The 23,646-nt window shown below is 44.1% G+C and overlaps 1 protein-coding gene across 1 annotated transcript in view; it reads left to right on the top strand.

Moving 5' to 3' along the window:
* The window catches only part of ptpn4a (protein tyrosine phosphatase non-receptor type 4a), a 72,832-nt gene that overhangs the window by 38,518 nt on the left and 10,668 nt on the right, over positions 1 to 23,646 (top strand). The window contains exons 6-19 of the mRNA XM_084908123.1: positions 591 to 635; positions 1,547 to 1,599; positions 4,907 to 5,027; positions 6,034 to 6,121; positions 7,045 to 7,133; positions 12,772 to 12,835; positions 14,393 to 14,565; positions 15,547 to 15,615; positions 15,697 to 15,831; positions 17,161 to 17,322; positions 20,473 to 20,632; positions 21,380 to 21,463; positions 21,706 to 21,762; positions 21,965 to 22,121. Of these exons, the coding sequence (XP_084764249.1) occupies positions 591 to 635; positions 1,547 to 1,599; positions 4,907 to 5,027; positions 6,034 to 6,121; positions 7,045 to 7,133; positions 12,772 to 12,835; positions 14,393 to 14,565; positions 15,547 to 15,615; positions 15,697 to 15,831; positions 17,161 to 17,322; positions 20,473 to 20,632; positions 21,380 to 21,463; positions 21,706 to 21,762; positions 21,965 to 22,121 (1,457 nt within the window). The remainder of the gene's footprint in view (positions 1 to 590; positions 636 to 1,546; positions 1,600 to 4,906; positions 5,028 to 6,033; positions 6,122 to 7,044; positions 7,134 to 12,771; positions 12,836 to 14,392; positions 14,566 to 15,546; positions 15,616 to 15,696; positions 15,832 to 17,160; positions 17,323 to 20,472; positions 20,633 to 21,379; positions 21,464 to 21,705; positions 21,763 to 21,964; positions 22,122 to 23,646) is intronic.

Below are 23,646 nucleotides of genomic sequence, written 5' to 3'. Positions count from 1 at the left end.
CTTTTTCTCTGATTCTTCAAAAATTCTGGCATGAAGAATAAAAAGATTTAAAAACAGTGACCCTAACCCCAATAACAGCAAATTGATTCCCTGGATCTGAGCTGTATTTTCTCTCTTAATGCAGATCAAGAAATATTTTTTAAAAAGCATCTTTTTCTAAGAGAAAATGTTCTGCAAATCCACTGTCTGCTTTGTGCACGTGCAGAGGAGCGATCGCAGCTCTGCAGAGATCGTTTCAGCCTCTCTGAGCCTTATCTCGGTTTTGCACAGAGCTTGTAAAAGTGAATAGAGAGCCTTGGATCTGACATGCCCGTCTGATGCATTGTACATTCAAGTCACGTTTAACAAGCACTCCTGACAGCAGTTTAGTACACAGAAAAACCTTAACAGTGTTCACGCTCAGGTTTGAAACCTAAACTATATATAGATATATATACACACACACTTCACATCCACCCCGCAGAAGTTATAACTGTGATAATGTTCCCACCAGGCCAGTGCTGTGTGCTCGTCCTTACATGACAGTATCACTACAGCTGTGCTGGTGTTTCACTGATGACTTGTCCTGATGCTCTGTTCCTCCCCCTCAGGTACCAGTATTTTCTGCAGATCAAACAGGATATATTAACTGGAAGGTGAGTGTGTTGTTCTTTGTGTACACAGTGTTGCTGACTCAACTAGGTGGAGCATTCTGCCTCAGGCCAAATGCACTCATACAGGTGTGTTTACGGCATGAGAACCATTACGTAGATATTTTTAACAAGCCTACGCTTTAAAGGGCATTTCCCATGTTTTTATTTTTGACCAGGGTAACTTGTCAAACATGTGGGTCGCGGAACAGGTCCGGCCTGCCAAAGAGAATAGTTCGGCCCTCTGAAAGTCGTGAATTCATTATTAAATATTTGTAGATCAACACAAGCTCGTTAAATCATGAAGGATGTAAAAGTCGTGCTTTAGTTTAATTCCAAAAACACACGGAGGTAAAAATAAAAGTCACCTTGCATTCATTTCGGGGCGTTTTCTCATTAAACGCTCATTAACCGTGAGAAATCGGCACAGGTGAGCATCCTCTTCTTCGTGGAGGGAAAACGAGGGCGTTATTATGCGATGGTTGCATTTGTTCGACCCCATAGATCAGATGGCGTTGTGCGTGAGTGAAATTGAGGTTGACACCTCTGCTTTCAGGCAGCCTTCTGATTGTTGCACAGTGGGTCCTGCTTTAAAGCCAAGATGTGGGTGACTGGAGGAAATATGAGTTAATGCAGCGCACGTAGGCTCATTGGGCAGTCGTACAAGCACTCACGACACGCTCATTATCCTTTTTGTCAGTGAATATAAGGCTCGCTGCTTCCTTTTACTTGGTTCTTCACACAAACTCGAATAGATTTTTTCCCCCTCCACATTTCTGTTGCTGTTATTGATGATAACTAATCTCTGCTCTTTGAAATGAACTGTAATAACTTTTGTATTGATCCAAGGCTGAAACATCTGTTTAATCTGTGTGTGTGTGTGTGTGTCTGTGTGCGCGTCTTCCTTCGACTTCCAGATTGCCCTGTCCTCACAACACAGCCGCGCTGCTGGCTTCCTACGCCGTACAATGTAAGTAGCGCTCCCTCGGTGCTCCAGTTCTACTTAACAATGGAAAGGCAATTCATTAGGACTGTCTTTAGCTGCACACGCTCTTAAATGTAATGACTGTGGTTGCCTGAGTGCATTTATAACTGCTGCTCTGAAGCCATTACATTTCAATTAAGCCACGTGCTGATATTTGATATTAACACCAGTGATATAAATATTCGATGAGGTTGTGGCTTCTCTTTGCAAAAATGGCTGCTCATAAATAACATGCAGAGGTGAAAGTGGCGAGAAAGCCTGCTGCGACGGCGCTCCTCTGCAACGGCACCAGCTCCGTCCGCTCTGAGACGCTGTGGGTGCATCAAACGGGGAGAATATATAAACTAGACTCTCAACATGAGATGTTTTACCTGAAGGTTTTTCTTTCTTCATCCTCTCCCATGATGTGCTGCCCCAGTTTTAAAGCGTTTTTCTTTGTTATTGCGTTTCTGTGTCGTAGACTACTTTTAAGGAGATTTTCACTTTGCCGTGTGAGAGCATTTTAGGCTCTTTGAGCGTGTTTTTTGACGCCCCATTTTAAAGAGGGCCTTAAATTAATTGAATTGTGAGAAATACCAGATACTGGACAGGACACTGTGGCGATTTCATACCCGAGTTTCCTCATCTGAGAAACTGATGACCTTAAACCAGAAGCTGATGGTCGACGAGCTGCTGGAGACATGGAGGTTATACGGAAACCACAATGGAAACAGTTCAGTCACCAGAGAAGCCGATGTCCATGTTTGTAACGCTGCATGGCTCAGAGACACGGCCACTCAGTAAGAGGCTCAGAGCCCGGTTGGATGGATTTAACTCTGGAGCACCCAGAGCAGTTCAGCAAGCCAACCAGGGAACACAGGAACGTCTGATAACTGCTTTGTGGTTTGGACATCTTCTACCTCTCGACCGTCCTACAAGGTGCTGCTGGATGGAAGCAACGATGGATTCAACAGAACGTTGGCGTGGATCCTGTAGCTACTCGGCCGTCACTCAGGATTGTCTTACGTGGAAACCTCTAGTGTCATGTGCCAATGTACTGCTGCAGCAGTTGTAACGGGTCAGCTTGGTGGTATTATATACAGCAAACACGTATTAGCACACTCCATTAAATAGAAGCATGCAGCTGTATAGCTTAGAATGCTGATGCAATAGTCAGTACACTACACGCCAGTGGGACCAGGCTATTTTCTGGTTTTCATTGCTCTGGTGATGCGTGCATAGACTCAGTCGCTTCACCCTTTCATGCATTTCAGTAGCTGTTGTTCAATATTTATTAGCTTCAGGCTCAACACAGTTAGCTCGGTTTCACTGGCGACGGCAGAGCAATGCAGATGCTCTGCTGCCAACAGCAAAGCAGAGGTTCAGCACACAAGTGTAAATCAAGCTTTATGCAATAAAGCACATACGACTCGGTCACTAACAGCATTTCAAATCCAGCCGCTCTCAAGGGAATTTGATATAAAAAATTAAATAATAATCAAGTTTCTCTGTCTAATCAGATCTGTTAAATCCACTTCTGCACTTGGCTTGATGTGATCACCTTGTGCTTTACTTTAGCTGTTCTGGAGCCTCATTTAACCACTATAACTGTAAAACCCACTGACTGCAACCTGTTCATTACTATGCAGACCTGCAGACTAGGCCATTGCAGTCGATGTTCAGCCCCTCCTCCACCGATTTATGCGCTCATAAACCCTCTCTTACCTCGTTCCACTCTGCCTCCCTCTTCCTTTCAGCGCTCTTCCTCTATCACATGTTTTGCTGGGAATATCCTCAGCTTCAGTATGTAGGTCACAGAGCAGATTTGGCCTAGTCTAGCTGAATCACACTGCTACTGCTTTTACACACACGCACAGATACAGAGTGTAGCTAGGTCCGTGTTGTCACGTCGCTCAGTGCCAGCATAGATTATGAAGATACATGTTCACTTTTGGGGAAAAACTGTTCGTAGCAGCTGTTATGCTGCTAATTCAGTTAGCTCAGCCCAAATGCTGTACTCACAGCTCTAAATCCAACGCCAAAGCTCTGAAAGAAAAAAAGGCAGAAAATGACTGCCTGAAAACCAAAAACATCAAAAGAATTTGAATACCATCCTAATCTTACCGCAACTTGTACAAACACAAGTATCCAGATTGACATATACACACTTCTATTAAATTACCTGCAATGTAAGTAAAATCATCAGTAGCATCATTATAAGACCCTTGAGCTCAAGCTAGTATCTCCCACTTTGAGCCAATCGGCAGCTGAGTATGGATTTCACATCAAGAGATGGATCCACAAAGAAAGATCAGGTTGACGAGTCTTTGAGGTTCATTGACCTTCGCGCTGAACCTTGGTAAAGAAAGAACTGCAGCTTAAAATAAACTAACCTTAAACTACTGTATGAAACGAGAGCTATTGACCGCACACACGCGTCCCTGGTGGTGTATACACAATAAAAGGGAGAGCTAGAATTGATTGGTTGGTCAATATGCTCTGGCCACCAGGTTTGTAGGTTAGTCGAGAGACTGCTTGAGTGACTTGATGGTTTTAACCTAGTGAGCTCGCTGGATTCACTTTGAGCTTAGAGCGCTTTGAAAGCTATCAGAGATCTGACAGTTATCATTGCACTCATCTGTTACTGATGCCAGCTATTCCCATTTCCAACTCTGTGATGTTTCACATTTGCTCTTTACTGGGGCTTATTGCAGTATTTTAGTTCGGCCTCTGTCTGAAACTAGCAGATTTAGCTCCTCTCCCTTTAATGTCTCTCTCACTGCTCTTCTGATTGGCTGCCCCTCCTGACAGAATATTGAAACATCTGGTGGGCGGGGTTTCTGGGCTCAGAGGCAGAGCATAAGTTCTTCACACGCTTAGTTTAATGTGTTTAGTGTGAAACCCCAATTGTGACAGTGTATATAAGAGAAAAGAAGGTCGCTTTAAGATATTTTACGTGTCGAATGATGAGGTCATTTTATTAAATCATGAGGAATCTGATGTTATTAACAAACATCCTCCTGATGTGTTGTAAAACTAAGTGCACAGTTAGTACTTAGAGTTAGCGGCTCCACCAAAGTAGCTTTGCATGATTAAGTGTTCAAAATAATCCTTATTCGTCTTAAAACAAACTCTTTTGCCAACTTGTTCCTGATTGGCTGCCCCTCTCAATCAAAGGGTTTGAACAGCAGTTGGGTGGGGCTAGTTGACAATAGACGGATATATCCACTCCCACAGATGGATATGTCTGAGCCAAGAATGGGGAAAAACTGAACATCCTGAAGCCTAACATGCGTCTCTCTTCTCTTTCTAGCTGAGTTGGGGGACTACAGTGAAGCAGAGCATAGTCCGGGCTATCTGTCTGAGTACTCCTTTATCCCAAACCCCCCTCAAGACTTTCACAAAGAGGTCGCCAAACATCACCAGCAGCACAGGTATGCTGAGACACCCTACAACACACCTGTGATTTGGTACAGCTTCCTGCATGTGGAGGCGGAAAATCGAAAATTGGTTCTTTATGTTCATTTTCAGCATCTACACCATCATACTGTATATTACGGGCGTGGTTCCCGTGTAATTAAATCAAATTTAATTGTTATTTATATTTACCTGCAAACACTTAAATGTAGGTACAGTCGAATAATGACTGAAACCAGCCCTCCCAGCCCGTTGTTTCCTCAGTGGGCTGGGCACTTGGATGAGTGACGAAACGTTTCTCCCACTGTGAACGCTTCGTCCAGATGAACAGAATCAACCTTTGGAGCTTAATTTATTTTTCTTTCATAATCGCTGTTCAAACTAAACTCACAAAGGGAGTGTACAGAAAGGAGTTTCTGCTTTCCTGTAACGTACCTGGAAGTTAGGCGAGGTTAAGCAAAGGTTAATCCATAACACTGAACCTTAGCGTACAGTCACGATGGAAGATGGGGAAATATTGTTTGTTCTTCTGCAACATTATCAAGAAATGATGCAATACTTAAAATCACTTGCATCATAATTGGTTTCTATAAAATACCTGTAGTTATGCAATGTTTAAAATTACTCATGCATCCTTGAGCAGACTTACAGTATCATTCTTTGTTTCCTGTCGAACCCTGACCGGTTACGACAACCTTTAAGTGTTTGTAGGTAAATTTAATTACTTGTAATTTGATTACAGGGGTGTTACACTGTTAGTTATGGGCCCTTATTATAAGGTGTTACCAAATACAGTAGAAATATTGATTACTGTCCCTGTATAAAAGCACACATATGGCTCACATGCTGCAGGTTTAATGACCTTTTCCTTCTGCCTGGCTCGTTTGTTTGCTGCTTTTCTTTGTGTATTTTCCGCCTCCATATGTCTAACACACACCGCGTCGTCGTCGCTGCTCCGCACGGCCTCCCGACGGCTGCTTCACCCTCTCTCTCTGTTTATTTTTTCCCCTCTCTCTCTCTCAGCGGTCTATCTCCGGCCGAGTCAGAGTTTAATTATCTGAACACAGCACGCACGCTGGAGCTCTATGGGGTAGAGCTGCACTATGCAAGGGTAAGTCTGTTAACGCCTGTGTGTTAAAGACTGTGTTACGAAGAGTTTGTCCTTGCTTCTGGAGCATTACGGTTCATCAACTGCAACATTTTTATTTCTTTTTTAATTCCACCAAAGCTCGGAGGCCTGTCAGACATGTCCACTGTCTGCGATCTCACTCTAGCCGTCTTGCTTCCTTCCCCTCCCCCCCACAACGGCCGCGAGCGGTTAGGTGATAATCCAGAGTCCGGACCCACCCTCAGCCGTTGTGCTCAAAACTGATATCACAACGTTTTAATCTGTAAAAGGTTTCCCTCTTTCCCGCTGTCACAACGTGGTTCATACACTGTTTTCACAGAGCCAATCAGGTCAGTGGAGCTGCAGCGTGTACAGCTGACGTTGATGCCCACACCCTGCAGAAATGCCACACAGCTCTCATCATGACACCAACACATAGAAGCAGAGCAGGAAAGCCAGCATTTAATCCGTATTTGTGATGCAGTTCTTTTTATCCACGAGCTTCCTGACTATTCATCTGCATTCTGTTATATTCATGTAGTTTCACTTCACAGCAGCGAGCTAAAACACTCCTATGCTAACTTAAGAGCTGCTCTAGCCTGTTGTAATTTCTAGCTGAGGCAGTAGAGAGTGGCGCTCCAGCTGCTGAAGGAAATGAGAGCAGTGAGTTTTCAGCTGTGTTATTATGGGATGTACAAAAGGGACTCGAGCGTGGATTAAATGTGACGGGCAGAATTAAAGTTAAAGTATGAAATGCGTGTGAGAGCTATAATCATGAAGCTCAGTTTAAAACTGTGAGTCTGTGTCAGATTTAGGAACACATACTTGGTTTACATCAGTGAGGAAGCCGGTTTTACTCTCCTCCCTCCCACCTGCCTCCACCTTTACCACGCCCTCCTTCACCTGTCCCACTCTCCTCTCCTCAGGACCAGAGTAACACAGAGATTCTCCTCGGGGTGATGTCTGCTGGAATTGTGATTTACAAGAACAGGGTACGGATCAACTATTTCCCATGGTGAGTGACCCACACGTCAAGAAGAGAGGATCACAGACATCGCTGTGTGTATGTGGGCTCAGTTTCTGTACTTTCCTGTGTCCTTTAAAATACAACAACACAAAGTAAGAAACAGGTGAAAAGCAGAAGTGACAGAGGTAGTGCTATGACTGGATTTACATGGGTTTTTTTTAAAGCGAGGTTTCAAAGGGAGCTCTGGGGAATCCCTGAGGATGACTGGGATGCTCCCCTGAGTTCTGCGTGACTTCCAGGGTGTTTGCCTTTCCAGTGGTAACAGGAATGCCAGTATGATGCTCTGTGAGCATAGCTTCCAGCTGGCAGCGAGACTACAACCACAACAAGTTGGAGGAAACCGAGATCAGAGTTGAGTGGTGGTTGTGTGTCATGGGTTTTGTGATAACACTTGAAATGTGAGTTGTGTGGTTAGAAGAACCTGTTTTATCCTGTTTTAAGTCGTATAGCATAACATTACAAGTGACTTGTAAGTAGTAAGATATGGAAGCCCGTTTCCGCAACTAAATAAAAACAAAACAGCTAGTATCCATAACTCAAAATTTCGAGTTATTTTCTCGAAATTTCGACTTAGTTTTCTCGAAATTTCAAGTTAATAACTTGAAATTTCGAGAAATATAACTCAAAATTTCGAGTTACTTTTCTCAAAAGTTCGAGTTAGCTCTGCCAATCAAAAATATACGTGAATGAGGTCGCTTTCTTGTTACCCGGAAGCATATGGCGCAGAGGACCGCGCACTCAAAAACGGATCCCAACAAATTGGCGCTTTCGCGAGTACGTTTGCTGATAGTAACACCATGTGATTCAGCTAATAACACAGGGATTTCATCATTTGTGAAGCCAGGCTGAAAACACTCAGCAATCTGTGCATTCACGACTGGATGTAATACCGGTAGCTTAGCTGTAGCATTTGTAGGTGAGGGCTTCAGCTTCCGGGTAACGAGGAAATGACGTCATTCACGTAGATTACTGATTGGCAGCGCTAACTCGAAATTTCAAGTTACTTTTCTCAAAATTTTGAGTTAATAAATCGAAATTTCGAGAAAATAACTCGGAATTTTGAGTTATGGATCCTTTTTGTTTTTATTTAGTGGCGGAAACGGGCTTCCATAGTAAGAATACAAGGAGCACTGAGCTTGGACGGAGCTTTTCCCATTGCTAGCAGATGTTGGTGTGATTTCTGAACTTGACTGGTTTATTTCTTACCCTTCACAAAGCCTTTAATGTTACTGGATCCTACTGGTTTTAGAGTGGGCACCAGCAAACACCCAGCCGATGAACCCTCTGTGCTCTCCTTACCAGACTATGCCAGTCTGTGGCAAAGGACAGCATCTGACACCTCTGAGCCGTTGTGGTTGAAATCGTGTTTCGGTGTCATTTTCTGTCTCGATAGCTTTACAAATTGAGAGAAAGTGCCGGGGAGGTTCCTCTGCGCAGGCAGATCAGATCCTTTGGGGCCAGCCTTTTGACGCCACTGGTCTAGACTGTTCCTCGTGGATTGGCGTCACTCAAAGATGCCTCTTTAGTACCTGTTTACCCGGTAGTATTGCTTATTATCACCCCCCACACAACAAGGAAATAAGAACTTTTAGTTTCCAGTTCTTTAATTCATGTGTAGACTTACATAAAAGGAGGACTTCCTCTATGATATGTTTAAAAATGTGACGAGGTTCCTCTGGTCAGAACGTGTCCAAAAATGACTCTGAATCTGAAGCTGTGTGGACCTGTGGCATATGGGATTCACAGGTGACTCCTCTCCATCGTTTACTTTCAGTAAAGTGGTTGGTCAGAGTGGAATGAGTTGCATTATCAGTGAATTTGATAATGAATGAGAATATACAAGATGCACAGGAGAGGACTAAAGAGTACTAAACCCCGAGGGACACCACAGGGGGGAGAATCTTTCCCTCGGCACACCCAGGAAATCGGATAGATTTAAAAACGTAGAAACTACATGTGCTTTTCGAAACATGTATGTATTCCTGTAAACATCGTGTATTGCACTTATTATTTTTGGAGTATCAAAAAACCCAAAAGACGCTTCTGATCTGAGGCTCTAGTTTCACCTGCTCGGAGCCAAAGATCAAGGTTGTTTGAAAGCAGCTCTGCAGCCAGCGGAGAACCTGGCACGTATCCGATGTGGATGAAAAACGGTGCACTGCTGGGGGAAAGAAAGAAAGTGTACTTCACTGATATTTTCATACTCTGTCATTTCCTCCTGCCAAATTTGCCCCGAACTGGGAAATCAAACGGTGAATGTTCTTGTCACAAATCCACCTCTGCGCCTGTCGGTCTGCAGTTCCTCTTGTACTGCTTCCAGGAACCCTTTTTGCTGAGAAACGAGCTGCATAATATTTTGGAAACCCCTCACATGGTGATTATTGACATGGCATATTAATGTTTAAGCCCCCGTTGAGCTTTTCTGGAATTATACAGATGATTTCACCAGATTTTTCTGGGAAGTGGGGGGAGGGGGTTTGTGTGAAACTAGGTTTCCTGAAAATATTACAGGCGTCAAATCTGCTCTGTCGTTCTCTCTTTGTCCTGCTTTTGCTTCTCTCTCTCTTTCTGTGTCCAAGTCACTTAATCTCATCGCTCTTTATGCCTTTTGCTCTCGTTCTCTCTGTGAAGCATCAGTTCTTGGAAATCTCCCATTCTCTGCCGTAGCATTGTGGGTGGTTAAATGTTAATGGGTGCTGAGGGTGGGAGATGAACTACTCAAACCTCTGTAACGCTGGAAGATGTGTAGGCTTAATACATCCTGAACACACTCGCACAGCGGCTGGTGTGTGTGTGTGTAGGTGCATCTTTGGGGGTTTTTCTAAGATGAGTTTGATTCGATGGAAGGATTTTGTATTACAGACATTGCGAGGCCTATATTCATAAATCTGAGGTCTTTCCATTTGGGCCACAGGAAAGCCAAACCATGAAATCTTAGGGTTAAGACTCTGTTTCCGGTTTGAGCGAGTACGGATAAGTCTCCGTGGAATGAGCGCTTAAGCGAGAGAAGCTGATGCAAAGTCGTCCTGAGTGGAGGAAAAATAGGCTAAAGGAAGTGTGCGTGTGCATCCAGTCTGTTGAGCTAAATTTAGAGACCAACAGCGGTGTCCCCAACAGCTGCTGACTACCATGTGTGAGAGAGGGAGGGAGCGGGAGAGAAACATTATAGTCAACAGCATCTCTCGGCCTACGCTCGCCGATCTTTCTTCCCGTTCCTCTTCTTTCTGTCCTCCTTTAACAGACAGAAGCTCGCCGTTTCTGCGTCCGGTTCCCTCCCGTCACACCTCACGCCGCCTCCCCTTTTGCCTTATCGCAGATCGATCTGTCAGATGAGGAGGGGTCAAGAGAGACATTTAGATTTCTGCCTCTTTCCTATTTCTGTTCACAGCAGCCTGACAAATGAGCCACACTTAGATGGGGCATGACTCACGCTCTGAGTGTGTGTGTGTCCATGCACGTGTGTGTGCGAGCAAGTATGTAAAATATATTTAGCAAGCAGCGATGAGTCACAGCAGCAACAAAACTAGAGGAAGGGATTAGGTTACTCTGCTCCTGCCGCTCATCAGCAGACTTTCTTACCGTGGTCACGCGTGTGCGGTTTCTGAGTCATTTTTATAGCGTGTGCGTTTCAGGTAATGCACAGATTGATGAGGTAATATGGGCGTGGTTAAAGCCTCGGACTCTCTGGTGTTGGCACGGTCTTTTAGCCCACGCCTTCAACCTCTGGCAGGAGGTCAGAGGTTAAATGAACAGTTGATAGGACACATGAGTCAGACTTACAGAAGATTGTGGTGGAGAAGCAAGCAGGAGTACAAAAGCACTGTATGAGAACCAGAACCAGCTCCAATTTAATTTAATTAATTCATTTTCTTCTTAAAATGTAAATATTCCACAACAGTTTAAAACTAAACTTGACAAAACCCTAATAAACCCTTTAGCATAACAAAAGAAAAATCACCTGACTGTGGGACCAATCCCAAACGATTTTATCTGTACACTCAGATCTCATCATGTAAGTCTACGAGCTGTGACTCCTGTCTGTACTTTTTCCCGCAGTGCTCTTAATTTTAAGCCCTAATGTTAAGACAGGGGTGTCAAACATAAGGCTGGGGGCCCAGAATTAGCCCGGCAAAGACTTGAATCTGGAAATGTGGACGAGGGGATAAACTTTGGACTTTTAACTGCATTAGAAAGTTTTCCAGCTTTTCCTGCTGATAAAGATAAAGACCTCCCTCATGGCCAGTCATACAACACCAAACTAATTCAGTCACAGATAAAAAATTACATGATGGAAAAAAAGACATTTTCTGTAACTGAACAAAAACTTTGTTTTACAGTAACGGGACGGTCCGTCTTACTTCTTACAGTTCAAGCCTAAAAATTTGTGCTGATAGATTAATTTATTACATCAGCTTTTCTTTATTGTGTAGAAAAACTGAGACGTGCTGTATGAAGTTGAACTTGTTTTTCTCATATTGAGCTCTCTCAGGGGCTAAATGGTTTCACTGGTCCGGCACAGCGAAGATGAGTTTAGCATCCCTGCTCTAAGATGAGCTTTAAAAATATTCACTCACACTTCAGTTGTGCTGTTGGATTTTTTTTTTAAACCCAGCTTTTAAAATTTAGTTTAGTTGGGCATGAATCAGAATCAGAATACTTTATTGATCCTTAGAGAATTTATGTGGGTTACAGTTGCTCCAGTACAGAAACATTAAGTAAAACAGAAACAAAAAGACAAAAACAGACTAGACTATTAGCAATACAATATGTCCAGATATAAGGAATAGCACAGTGTATACAAATCACCAAATAATAAATATCCTGGGTTGACAGATGTGATTATAAATAAATATCAAGAAAATTGACAGCAACATTACCAAGCAGGTGTGCAAAGGGATGTAACAGTGTTTACAGTGTATTAGCTGGATGAGGAGATGGCCACGGGCAGGAATGATTTCCTGTGTCGTTCAGTTTTGGCACTTGGCTTCATTTTCCGTCTCCACGATTGGCTGCTTGTTTCAGACGTTCAGATGTTGTTCTCAGTCAGGAAGGTCTCACGGTGGCTTCACCCTTAATCCTCAGTGATGGTAATGACCCACACCTTTTTCTCACACCTTGGTGACTCACATGATCAATAGTAGATCAACTGCCACCTCCAAAGGGGTTGCCCCACTACGACTCTCCACCTTTTGTTGTTGGAACTGAAGAAGCTTCTCGTGGGCGAGAGGTGAAATCTTCACGAACCTAAAGAGGTCCAGACGCTTTCGTTTTTCGAAGCTCTTCCATGACTTTGGTTTCATGATGATTTGTCAGATTGTAATTTTTAAGAAGTTAAAAAAATGTATAAAAGCACTCAACACAGTCACACTGACATTTCCTGTTATTTTTATTTGCTTTAATTAGTCTTTCCACTTGTTTTAAGTTCAGTTTACTTTTAGTTAACTTTGGCTGGATGGGTGGAAATGAGAAGAGATGACGAGGCAGACGTGACAGCAGAGAGGAGGCTAAATGTTGTGCAGCGTGAAAATGTGTGACGAGTGGAAAAGAGGAGAGTGTGTCGGGTTGTTTGAACGTGGAACGTCAGCGTCTCAGGACTGAAAATGTAACTCCGCTTTTCTGCTTCCAGGTTGAAAATAGTGAAAATCTCCTTCAAGTGCAAACAGTTCTTCATCCAGCTGAGAAGAGAGGCAGTAAGTGTACACACACACACACACACACACACACACACACACACACACACACACACACACACACACACCTGTTAACCTCTGTGTGTGTGTGATAGCATCAGATTAACCCCCTGCTGTCTGTGTCCTGGGCGTCTCTGTTGTAATCCCTCCCTTTTGTGTGTTGTTTCACCCTTGAATGTGTTTCTGCTTTCAACACAACAAACAGCATGTTTGTCTCCACCACAAATATTTACTCTCCTGTCCTCATTTAGCCCTTTTAAACCCGACGTAATATCTTAAGCCCAGCGTTATTACAAAACAAACAATTACAGCCGCTGGCAACTCCCGTTCTCAAGCATCGTTCTCAAGATTCGACGTTAAGCTTCCTCATTTTTCAGTGTGTTGTTGTTGCTGTATAAACATATTTCATTCCAGGTGTTTCAGCTCATAGCTCAGGAGATGATAAAAAGTGCATCCATAAATCGAAGTACAAATTCAGAACACACAGTTGTTATTATTGATGACAATACAAATTATAATACACAGGAAAGTTTGAGTGTTGATCATGTGAGAGCGCACACAGGACGAGTATTTCTATTTGCCAGCGTGAGACCAGCGCAGGTCAGAGACACTGAGTCAGGTACAGAAGGTGGAGCTCGGGTGTAGGTGGAGGTTTGCCCTGGTGCAGGGCAGCTTGGTTTCATGGCCCGTCTGAAGTTAAGGTCATGTTTCTGGTGTTGGTTGTGTGTGCATTATTCTGTCTGTAAACACAATAGTTTAAAAACTTATTTCTAATAAATCTTGTAGGGGTGTCGAGTGGGCTCATCTTAACAAGCCGATTGAATTGGCCTTCCACCCACCGAGGTCTTCAAGATCAGCTTCATGAGTTATTATTGGAAAATGGACAAAAAGCCTTCGAGCTTAGAAACCGTGGTTCTAACACGCGAGCTGTGGATTCTCAACACAAGGAAATGATCACATATCGGGTCAGATTTGACCTCTGACCTCTCCAACAAGTTCAGTCCGGTTGATCTGACTTTGAAAGTCATAGTAATGTTAGTTTAGTATGTTTGTATTTTTAATGAATGCACTATATCCACATTAATAATAATTATACTCAGCAGTGCAAATAACAAAAGCTCGCACTTTTACGTTTAAAAAGAAAACTAAATAAAATAAAAACAGTTTTCTTAAAAGCTGCCTTGGTGGAGTTTGTGCTCTCTGAGCGCTTCTTGTTTGTTTATTTCTGTTCAGGACCAAAAGTGTTAACAAGCTAAGTGTTTGAAATAGACTCAGAGTACTAAAGACAAGCTTATCTCAAAGTAATGAAGTGTGACGGGGGTTTTCCTGGATTTTTGCTGCTCTCTGAGCCACACGATGTTTCTTTCTTACAGTTATCGCCCCCCGAAGGCCCTTTGTGATTCAGGAGAAAAGAACCTGTCTGAAATCGCTCAAAGTAGAGAATAAAAAGTAATAACAGGGCGGCAAACATGTGCAACAGTTTGTTACTGTAGCTAACAGTTATGGATGATCGGAGCAGGTCACGAACTAACCCCGTCCTCTCCTCGCTGCACACAGACAGAGTCTCGTGAGACGCTGCTCGGCTTCAACATGGTCAACTACCGGGCCTGTAAGAACCTGTGGAAAGCCTGCGTGGAGCACCACACCTTCTTCAGGCTGGAGCGGCCCATCCCGCCGCAGAAGAACTTCTTCGCCTACTACTTCACCCTGGGCTCCAAGTTCAGATACTGGTGAGAACCGCAGGCCACAAACACGAGCTGTCAGAGAAACACCGGCGAGCCTCTGAGCATCCAGGGTCTCACATGTCCAGCGCACACACAGATATGTGGGTGGATGCTGTCTCGCCCTCCTCCTTCGCTTCAGTTTGCGAGGCTGAGACGCTGAAAGTGGCCGCTGTTTGCCTTTGAACCTTCTCGCACTACCTTGCCCCTGAAAAGCACGGCTTAATTATTCATGGTTTGCCTGAAACAAAGTAACCGAATTCGTGTTTGGCCTTCCGACCGTTGTCTTTCAAGTTTTGCGGGAAGTGTTTGTGTCCACGTGAGAGCCAGCCGTGCATTTCATTTCACATTTTCCGTAACGCTGCCGCCGCCCTCCTCCTTTCAGACAGAGCATTCCTTCCCGTTTGGTTTGATAGTTTTTTGTTTTTTACTTCAAGTTGGAACCGGCACCGAAACATAAAATAAAATGAGGTTTTCTCCTCGCTGCTTTATGACATTGCACCGTGTCAACTTTGTTTCACTTCACTGGCGCCATGTTTTTCGTTTCCTTTTTCTATGAAATGTGAGCGAGAGCTGAACTGAGAGCTGGAGGTCTTGTGATGCATTATTGAGCAGCAGTGATGCAACGTGAGCGAGGCTCGTCTGATGTTTGGCTCCGCTGAGTGCGCGCGTGTGTTTGGTTGAGATATTGACTGACTTTTCAATAAGCACAGACCTGAATTGTGAATTTGTGCTGTTAAAAATCTTATTAACTTTGTTTCAGAAGATGAAATATGCTGTGCTTGTTACTGGTTGGCAGGCAGCTCACGGTGTTTAGATTTCTTAAAGATCGGAGGAGCTAATTCACTGAAGTGCCTCTCGTTATTAGAATAAGGCAGCACGGTCTTGTTGTGTTAAATAAAATCGATATGCATGTATGGATTTATCACATTTGTCACAGAAAACCTTTGAAACTGTCCTAAACTTAAGAGTTGTTTTTGTCGTCTTCAGCGGGCGGACAGAGGTGCAGTCTGTGCAGTACGGGAAGGAGAAAGGCATCAAGGACAGAGTGTTTGCCAGGTAATTCTCGGGTTCTTGATGGTCAGCTGATGATTCATGTTGATTTTGTGCAACGCTGAGTTAGTGCGTCTGTCTGAGCAGGTCACCCAGCAAGCCGCTGGCCAGGAAGTTGGTGAGTGGAACCGACTGGGAGTCGGTCAGCAGGAACAGCCTATCGGACGAGAGATTGGAGACCCAGAGCCTGCCCACTCGCTCCCCGCCCGGCACGCCCAATCAGTGAGTTCTGAGTACACTTCAGCTGTCTCCGTAACTCTTCACCTTTGTCCCGCAGACCTGGACTTCTCTGGGATTCAGACAGCAGAGATGTGAGAGCCCAAATGTTCACCTGCCAGCTCCTGGTGCAAAGTCCATGTCAGATTTTGCCGATGTGGAAAAAGTCCAGAAAATAGTCCAAAGCAGACGGTGTTCTGCTGCGGACCTCGTGGAAGAAAATACAGCTGGGAGAAATATCCCGACAGGTTCATTGGTGCAGTAGAGACTTTGATGAGGAGTTTATTTCAGGGACTTTATTTGTAAAAGTAACTCCAGGCTTCGAGGGCCAGTGTGCTGCAGGTTGTAGATCTCACCCTGGGCCAACACACCTGAATCAAATGATTAGTTCATTACCAGGCCTCTGGAGAACTACAGGACATGTTGAGGAGGTAATTTAGCCATTTAAATCAGCTGTGTTGGATCAAGGACACATCTAAAACCTGCAGCTCCCCCACCCTTTCCCTAAACAATATTCAAGATCACTGCGTAGTTTCACCTGTGAAGAAAACTAAATGTTAAAGTGCACGCTCACTGATGAGGAGTTTCTCCTTCGTCAGGATATATCGGATATTTCCCGTCCACTCCTCTCTCACAGGGCTGAGGCTGTGTTTATTTTCAGGTCAGCTTATGCTCTGTTATTATAGATTAACGAGAAGTTTATAAAGTAAATAAAACTGCTGTCTTTCTGCAGGTAAAAGTCTGCTTCACTGTGGAGAGAACAGACCAGGCACTGGTCCAACTACTTCTTTCTTTCTCTCCTTTTTGACACCTGTTTGTTTTTTTTATTAAACTTGTCAAGAATTAATTGGTGGGTGATAACGAGTTTTTAAAGAGTCGTTGCTGGTTCTGAGTGGCTCCGCCTCTTTTACCACAACGTTTGTTAACTCAGTATTCAGCCAGAGAAACATCGGCTTCAGTCTGAGTAGCACTGCTGGGGTCTCCTTTACCATAATGGCCATTTATGGCTTTCAGCCTTACATGAGGAGAAATCGTAAAGCAGGCTTAAAGATGACAGAGAGCAGGTGAATAATCTTCCAGTTGTTCAGCATCTGTTATGAATCAGATGAAGGCAGAGCATCATTAAAGTGTCAAATCTGGATGTTTTAATAAGCAATGCCTCCTTGCAGCCTTACAGCTGACATAAATCCAGACGCGAATGTAAAAAGAGTTAAATTGTAAAGATCACACGCTTTAAATCTGAACGTCTTGTTGGTAAATAAATGAATGATGCGTTTGGGGTCACGTTTCCATCGCTGCCCTTGAACACTGTGTCTGCGTCTGTTTGTTTGCCAGGAACTCGCTGTTTGTCCAAGAAGGCACGCGACTACGGCCGTCGTCGGTCGGCCACCTGGTGGATCACGTGATCCACGCTTCACCCAGCCTGCCCGTCTTCTCCTCCAATCACAAGTCGGCGTCGTCCACGCAGGCTAACAGCATCAGCCTGGACTCCACACCGTAAGTCGTCCCCTTCTCCTTTTAACGCACGTCCCACCCACGTTTCTTCAAGCTCTTTGTATTTGGGCAGCAAACATCAGCTTTGGACTCGGTGGCAGAGCGGTGGTTGGATCATAATTTGACTGCTTCGTAAATAGAGCGTCCCCCGAACACAGCCACCCTTTAATTTAGAACTTACATTTTACTCATCAGATTTAGTCTGAGAGTACTGCTGAGTTGACAGCTTTTGTTTTTGTTTTTAAAGTCTGCCTGTCGGTGTCTGTGGCTTCTCCCGACAGTTCACACCCTCCCAGTGTCACTTAGCTGGCCCCAGTGGAAAGATGAACCCTTTGAAAAACAGCCCGTAAAATGTGTTTATAGCGCATAGCAGGGCGGAGCGCTTGTGCAACAGGGCTGAAGTAGGAATTAGCACGCGCGTGTGTGTCTGTGTGTGCGTGTATCTGTGCTTTCTGGATCTCCTTAAAATGCTCTCACACTGTGAAATATTCGTCGAGTCGTTTAATAAAGTTCCACACGGCTGCTTCGGCGTCTGAAATCTTGCATCGAGCTGGTAGGAGAGATGAATGTCTCAGTTGGAATTCAGGATGGTTAAGTAACATTTAAGTGGTAGTTCCTCTGCCTACAAAGCTGCACACGCAGACGAACACGCCAAGTCAGTGGCTCATCGCTCTGTTACGGAGCCAGAACATGACATAATCACCTGCTCTCCCTTCCTCCCTCTCTGTTATTGTGCGCTTGGTCCATCGTGGTAGTGGAAATAAAAACAGGCCAAAACAGCGTTTTATGAGATGAACCTCAGATGCTTTATTTTGGAGTTTGCATGTTTAACCCTTCAGACTTTAGTGTTTCCTGATGAAAAGTCTTCACATTTAGTGTCAAAGCACCTCAGGTCAGTAAGAGACATTCATGATCCATATTACCTGTTCAGGTTAAAAGCAAAACACCATCACGGTTTAGAGAATATATAAAAGCTATGAATTCACTGATAATATTAAACCTCATGAATTATTTTGATTACACTTTTTAATGCTGCCTGTGAAGTATTTGGAATTATTTGAATGCATTATTTAAATTTAGTTACAATGTAACATACACGAGGTTCTACTTAAATGAGCTTCCAGTACAATTCCTTTGTTTCCTGTAACAGCCTGAATTGTTAGTGTTAGTCTACCCAGCTTTAAGTCCATATAGGTAAATATCATTTCAAAAATTGCTGTGACGTTGCACGCTCAGTTGAAGGTCGAATTATTACAAAGTGTTAGTACAAATTTTAAAACAACGCTATTTTCAGCTACAGTTGTTCAGTCAGAAATGAAGCACATCTATCAGTTTTAATCACAGCGCTGTAATTAGTATTAGCCACGTTCCTTTTTCTGTGAATGTTTTCTGCAACTGTGCAGAAGAGAATTGGGACGCTAACCATTAGAAGAAATGTTTTTAAGTACGTCTTTCAGCTTCAGTGGTTATGAACCTCAACCATGAGTCACTTTTTGATATCAGCCGCTGGTTGGAACCGCTGTGGTTTGGCTTTGATATAATTTATCAAATAAATTCTGCCTTTTCGAGTGAATATTTGCAGCATTGCTTGCGTGTTTCCAGGTGGATCACTCCTCGGCATTACGTGTTGGAGATTTTCCTTCAGTTAAACTAAAACGAGAATCTGCTTTTTGTCACCACGCCCTTTAAAAAACCCCTAATGTTCTGTTTTCTAGTGGCGTGAAGTTGAAAATGATCTGTTTAGCTAACCACAGTACACTGGAGGGATCCTTATTTTTAATTGCAGTGTCTTTATTTCCTTGACAGCGTCAGGGAAAAAGCCTGGCGTGATTATGCCTTTGGCCGGAGCTGGGAGTTTATGACACGGTGGATTTTCTTTCATTTGTTATTGTCGGATTAAACGTCGATTGGGTCATCCTCTTTACAACAGCGCGGCGCTGCACACGCAGACTTCTCGCTGCAGTGCCAGAAGGCGTGGCGTTGTTTTCGCGTGCGCCCAAATTATGTGCTGGTGCACCTAAATGAAAGTTAGGCACATCAGCGCCTGAAGCCTGCATGTCATAATAAATTATTTTCTGTGCTGTAATCAAACTCATTTCTCTGAATTCAAAGCAAAGGCAGGCTTTGGTGAATTATTTAGTTGGAAAATAAGAACTGGGTGTGCACTGAACAGGTCTTAAATTTGTCTTTTTGTGGTTTCTAAAGCAACATTTTTCTTTATTGCAGCTCTTTTTAGCCCTCTCGTGTACCCGCATATGATTTTTCTGTCACTGCACACTCATTTGGTTCCCTCTTAAACCGTGCTTTCAAAAATTTATCGAGCGATAAACATAGATCCAGTATGGAAGTATTTGATAGAAGGAAAGCTAAAAAGCAGGGCTTAGCCGTGTCTTCATCCCGGGGCTGGCCTAAGGTTGTGGCTGTCGCGCCGAGCAGATGCATAATGCAGGATGATGTGCAGTCTCGGCTCAGGCCTGCTGCACGCTGCCCTCTCTCTCTGAAAGCCTGACCTGGTTTTGACCCATAATAAATGTTAGTTTGCATTCGTGTGTTTAAGAGACAAAGTGACAGCGGTAGCAGAAGCCAAAACAAAGGCAATGCTCTTTGACTTGTGCTTCTGCCCCCGAGGAGCGCCCGTACGCAGCAGTGCACACGCGTGGATGCAGACATGCACTGAAATGCTTTTACGCAGCAGAGACCGAGCCCTGATGATGCTGAAAGCCTCACCTGGCTGCTGATTCGCCGTACACGCCGACTGCTTCTTTATTGTCGGGATGATGGAGGGGGGATGTTTTCCTTCCTCCAGCAGCCCTTTTATCGAGGTTAATGCATTGTGACTAACACAGTGCTATTAAGCCTCCCTGTCTCTCACGGTCTCCTCGCCTGCTTTTCTCCATTTGTCTTCACTCCACCTCTTTAACAAAGAGGAAGACCATTGTTGTGTAGTTATCATGAATGCATGTTTGCGGCTTTGCTGTCCGTCCTCGAGCGCTCACAGCAGCTTCACAGGCTTCACAAATCCCGTGTTACTAACGGTATCGTAACAAATGGCGACACAAAGGAATTTGAACCGTGTTTCTCGCTGTCATCTCGCCTTCATTTTTCCTTTATTGCTGCTTTCTTCTTCTTCCTCCCGCCGTTTGCCTCCCTCAGGTCTCCAGATGGGGTGGATGGTCAGCCTCCAGCTCTCCCGCCCAAGCAGCTGAGCAGGAAGACCCTGAGCCAGATCATCCAGGCCCACTCCCAGCAAAGCCTGCTGGACAATCACCTCAATGAGATGTATGACGTTCCCGTCAATGCCGACAAGACCACGGTCAGTACGTTACCGTTTACGAAGGCGTCATAAAAGAATACTGCAACAGTTTCTGTACAAGTAAATGGAAACTGTGTTAGCTTCAGAAGTCGTCTGATTTTAGATGTTTGAATATCTGAATAGATGAAGAGAAATCCCCGAGTATTTTATATTTGTGCCGTTTTTATATAATCTTTCTAAGCTGTTTAGAGTCTTTTAGCTCATTGTTTTGGCTGTTAAGCATCTATTAAAAAGGCGGGGTTGTTGCTGTCTTTGGTCCCAAGACTTATTTCTTCTATGAGTCCCTAAATCCAGGAAAATGAGGATGAAAGAACGCGGCACACTCTGCTTGGACATATGTGTAAAAGGGACTAAACCTTAGAGGTCGTTTTAAATGATTTGGAAAAGGGTGACATATACCTGCAAATATTATGACACCTGTTGAAGTTTCTCATTCTATTTCATTCTTTTTATGTGTATCAGACTTAAATTTACTGGTTACATTTTTTAAAAAAGTGATGTTTGTGCTAAAAATGCAAGAAAAGTTGGGCTTTTGTTCTGAAGTGAACCACTTTATTCTGGTGTACTGTGGTGCTTTTATAGTCGTCTGTAATGTATTTGCAGCTGTATCATCAACTCGTGTAACAGGAAAGAGAATGAATCTATTAAGCTTCCAGGATCGGCCGCTGTTAAAGTCTGAGCGCTCTGAGCTGTTGTTTGACAATGTGCTGATCCGTGATGTTGAAGTGATGACTTGTGTTCTTTCAGCTGAACGGAGTAGTCCCTCACGATAACTTGGTCCTGATCAAGATGAGACCGGATGAACACGGACGCTTCGGCTTCAATGTCAAGGTGAGAGCTGAGGAGACAGGAGTGAAAACTCCACTCGCCACCTTTTATCTCTCCTGCAGCCGCTCAGTCTGACTTGTGTTTTTCTAGCTTATTTCTATGCCTGGTGTAAACCTTTGCCCGTGGGCACATCATCTGTATGCATGCGAACACATCCGCACTGCTTTCCCAAATGTTAACTCGACCCTAAATATAAAAAGGACGTTTGCGTAAGACGCTGTTAACGTGTGTGTGTGTGTCTGCAGGGTGGAGCTGACCAGAAAATGCCCATCATTGTGTCTAGAGTGGCTCCGGGAACCTCAGTAAGTCAACAAGAACCTCATTTGTCTTTACGCTCTAGTGAGTTGCACATTTTTTCCTCTCACTCATAAAAACATGTCTTCAGCCGCCCAAACTCTCTGAGGTCTGCGTGGTGGAGTCAGATTGATGCTGACTTTAGTATAAAACTTTCAGAAACACAAAACTTCAGCTATCTTATTTTTTTCTTCTCTTTCTCCTCTTCAGGCTGACCTCTGTGTGCCTCGCCTTAACGAGGGCGACCAGGTAGTCCTGATTAATGGGCGGGACATCTCTGACCACACCCATGACCAGGTAGTCATGTTCATCAAGGCCAGCTGTGAGAACCACTCCGGGGAGCTCATCCTATTGGTCAGGCCTAATGGTGAGTGGTTGTTAGAGTGCCCAGTGCATTAAACACTGATCAGGTGTAACATCCTGACCTCTGACAGCTGAGGTGAATAACACCTATCTCTTCATCATGCCATCTGCTAGTGGGCGGGATATATCAGGGAGGAAGTGAATATTTTGTCCTCAAAGTTGATGTTAGGAGGAAAAATGGTCGAGTGTAAGGATTTGACGGAAGGCCAAACTGGGTCAGAGCATCTCCAGAACCTCAGCTCCTGTGGGGTATTCCCGGGGTGTCCTCCAGGGGTCAGTATGCATCAGCGACAGGGTCGTGAGTGGCCAACGGTCACGGATGAGCAAAGGCTGACCCGTGTGGTTCGATCAAACAGCAGAAAAAGTTGATGCTGGTTCTGATAGAAAGGTGTTAGAATACACCGAGCATCAGAGTTTGCTGTGTGCTGAGCTCCAGACCAGTCAGGGTGCCCATGCTGACCCCTGTCCACCATCGGAAACGCCAGCAACGGACACGTGAGCGTCAGAAATGAACCACAGAGCAATGCAAGGAGGTGTCCTGGTCTGATGAATCCACCTCACAGCTCACAGGCCTCACAGGTATCTGTTGCTAACATCTTGGTGCGGATACCACAGCACCCCTTCATGAGTCTAGTCTTGGCAGCAAAATGGGAACCAGCACAATATCAGGCAGGTGGTCATGATGTCATGTCTGATGGTTTACACCGACAGGCAAACTTCTGGTACTTAGGCCTTTACAAAAAGTACTGAAAGATCAGATTTTTAGGGGATATTTGTACATGTATAAACTGTAAGTACTCTCGAACACTAGTACTGTAGGTATGTGAGTAACTCATATATTTTCTTCAGGCTTTAACCTTCAGACTGTCTTTGTATGCTAGTGAGCTTCTTCTGCCACTTCCTGGCTTTGAATATTTGCTCCTGATGAGACTTGCAGTTTGTGCGGTGCGGCCGGTTTTAATTTAAGGACCGTAAACATTCGAATGAAGTGTTTTACAGGCTGAGTATAACGTATTAACACATGGTGCAGCACACTCCTGAAAATGAAATGTGGTCAGAAACTGGTGGAAATGAGATCTGCGAAGCCGAACGTGGTGGTATCTGCACATCTCGGCCGTATGTGTGTTCACCACATAGAAGACTCGTGCTAAAGCGTCTCCTTTAATCAGCGAAGCGGGGAGAAGTGCTCTTAAAGATGATGAAACAGAGAAACTGTTTGGTGTGTTAAGTGGGTCAGAAACAGATCAAAGCAGATAGAAGAGTCCATCGAAGTCTTTACGTTATTCAGTTTTGCTGTTGAAATGTTGGACTGTAAGTATTTACACATAGAGGACGTGTGTTCTCTTTGTGCTCGAGTTTTGTTGTTTTTAAAAGTTTGTTGTTTAACTCCATGTTTTTATTCTTGGGCTCTACTAGTGTAGCTTTGCATGACTTACAGTTGAGCGTTAGCGTGTCCTCTGTAAGTCCTCTATCTACTGTCTTAAACAAGCTGTTTGGACTCCTCTTCCTCCTCTTCCTCATTCCTGATT

Source organism: Perissodus microlepis, chromosome 16 (assembly GCF_051167445.1).
Source record: "Perissodus microlepis isolate ML-2025 ecotype Zambia chromosome 16, ASM5116744v1, whole genome shotgun sequence".
In the NCBI taxonomy this organism is placed as follows: domain Eukaryota; kingdom Metazoa; phylum Chordata; class Actinopteri; order Cichliformes; family Cichlidae; genus Perissodus; species Perissodus microlepis.
Note: the sequence above shows the minus strand (reverse complement) of the source record. Positions and strands in the feature narration are given on the sequence as shown.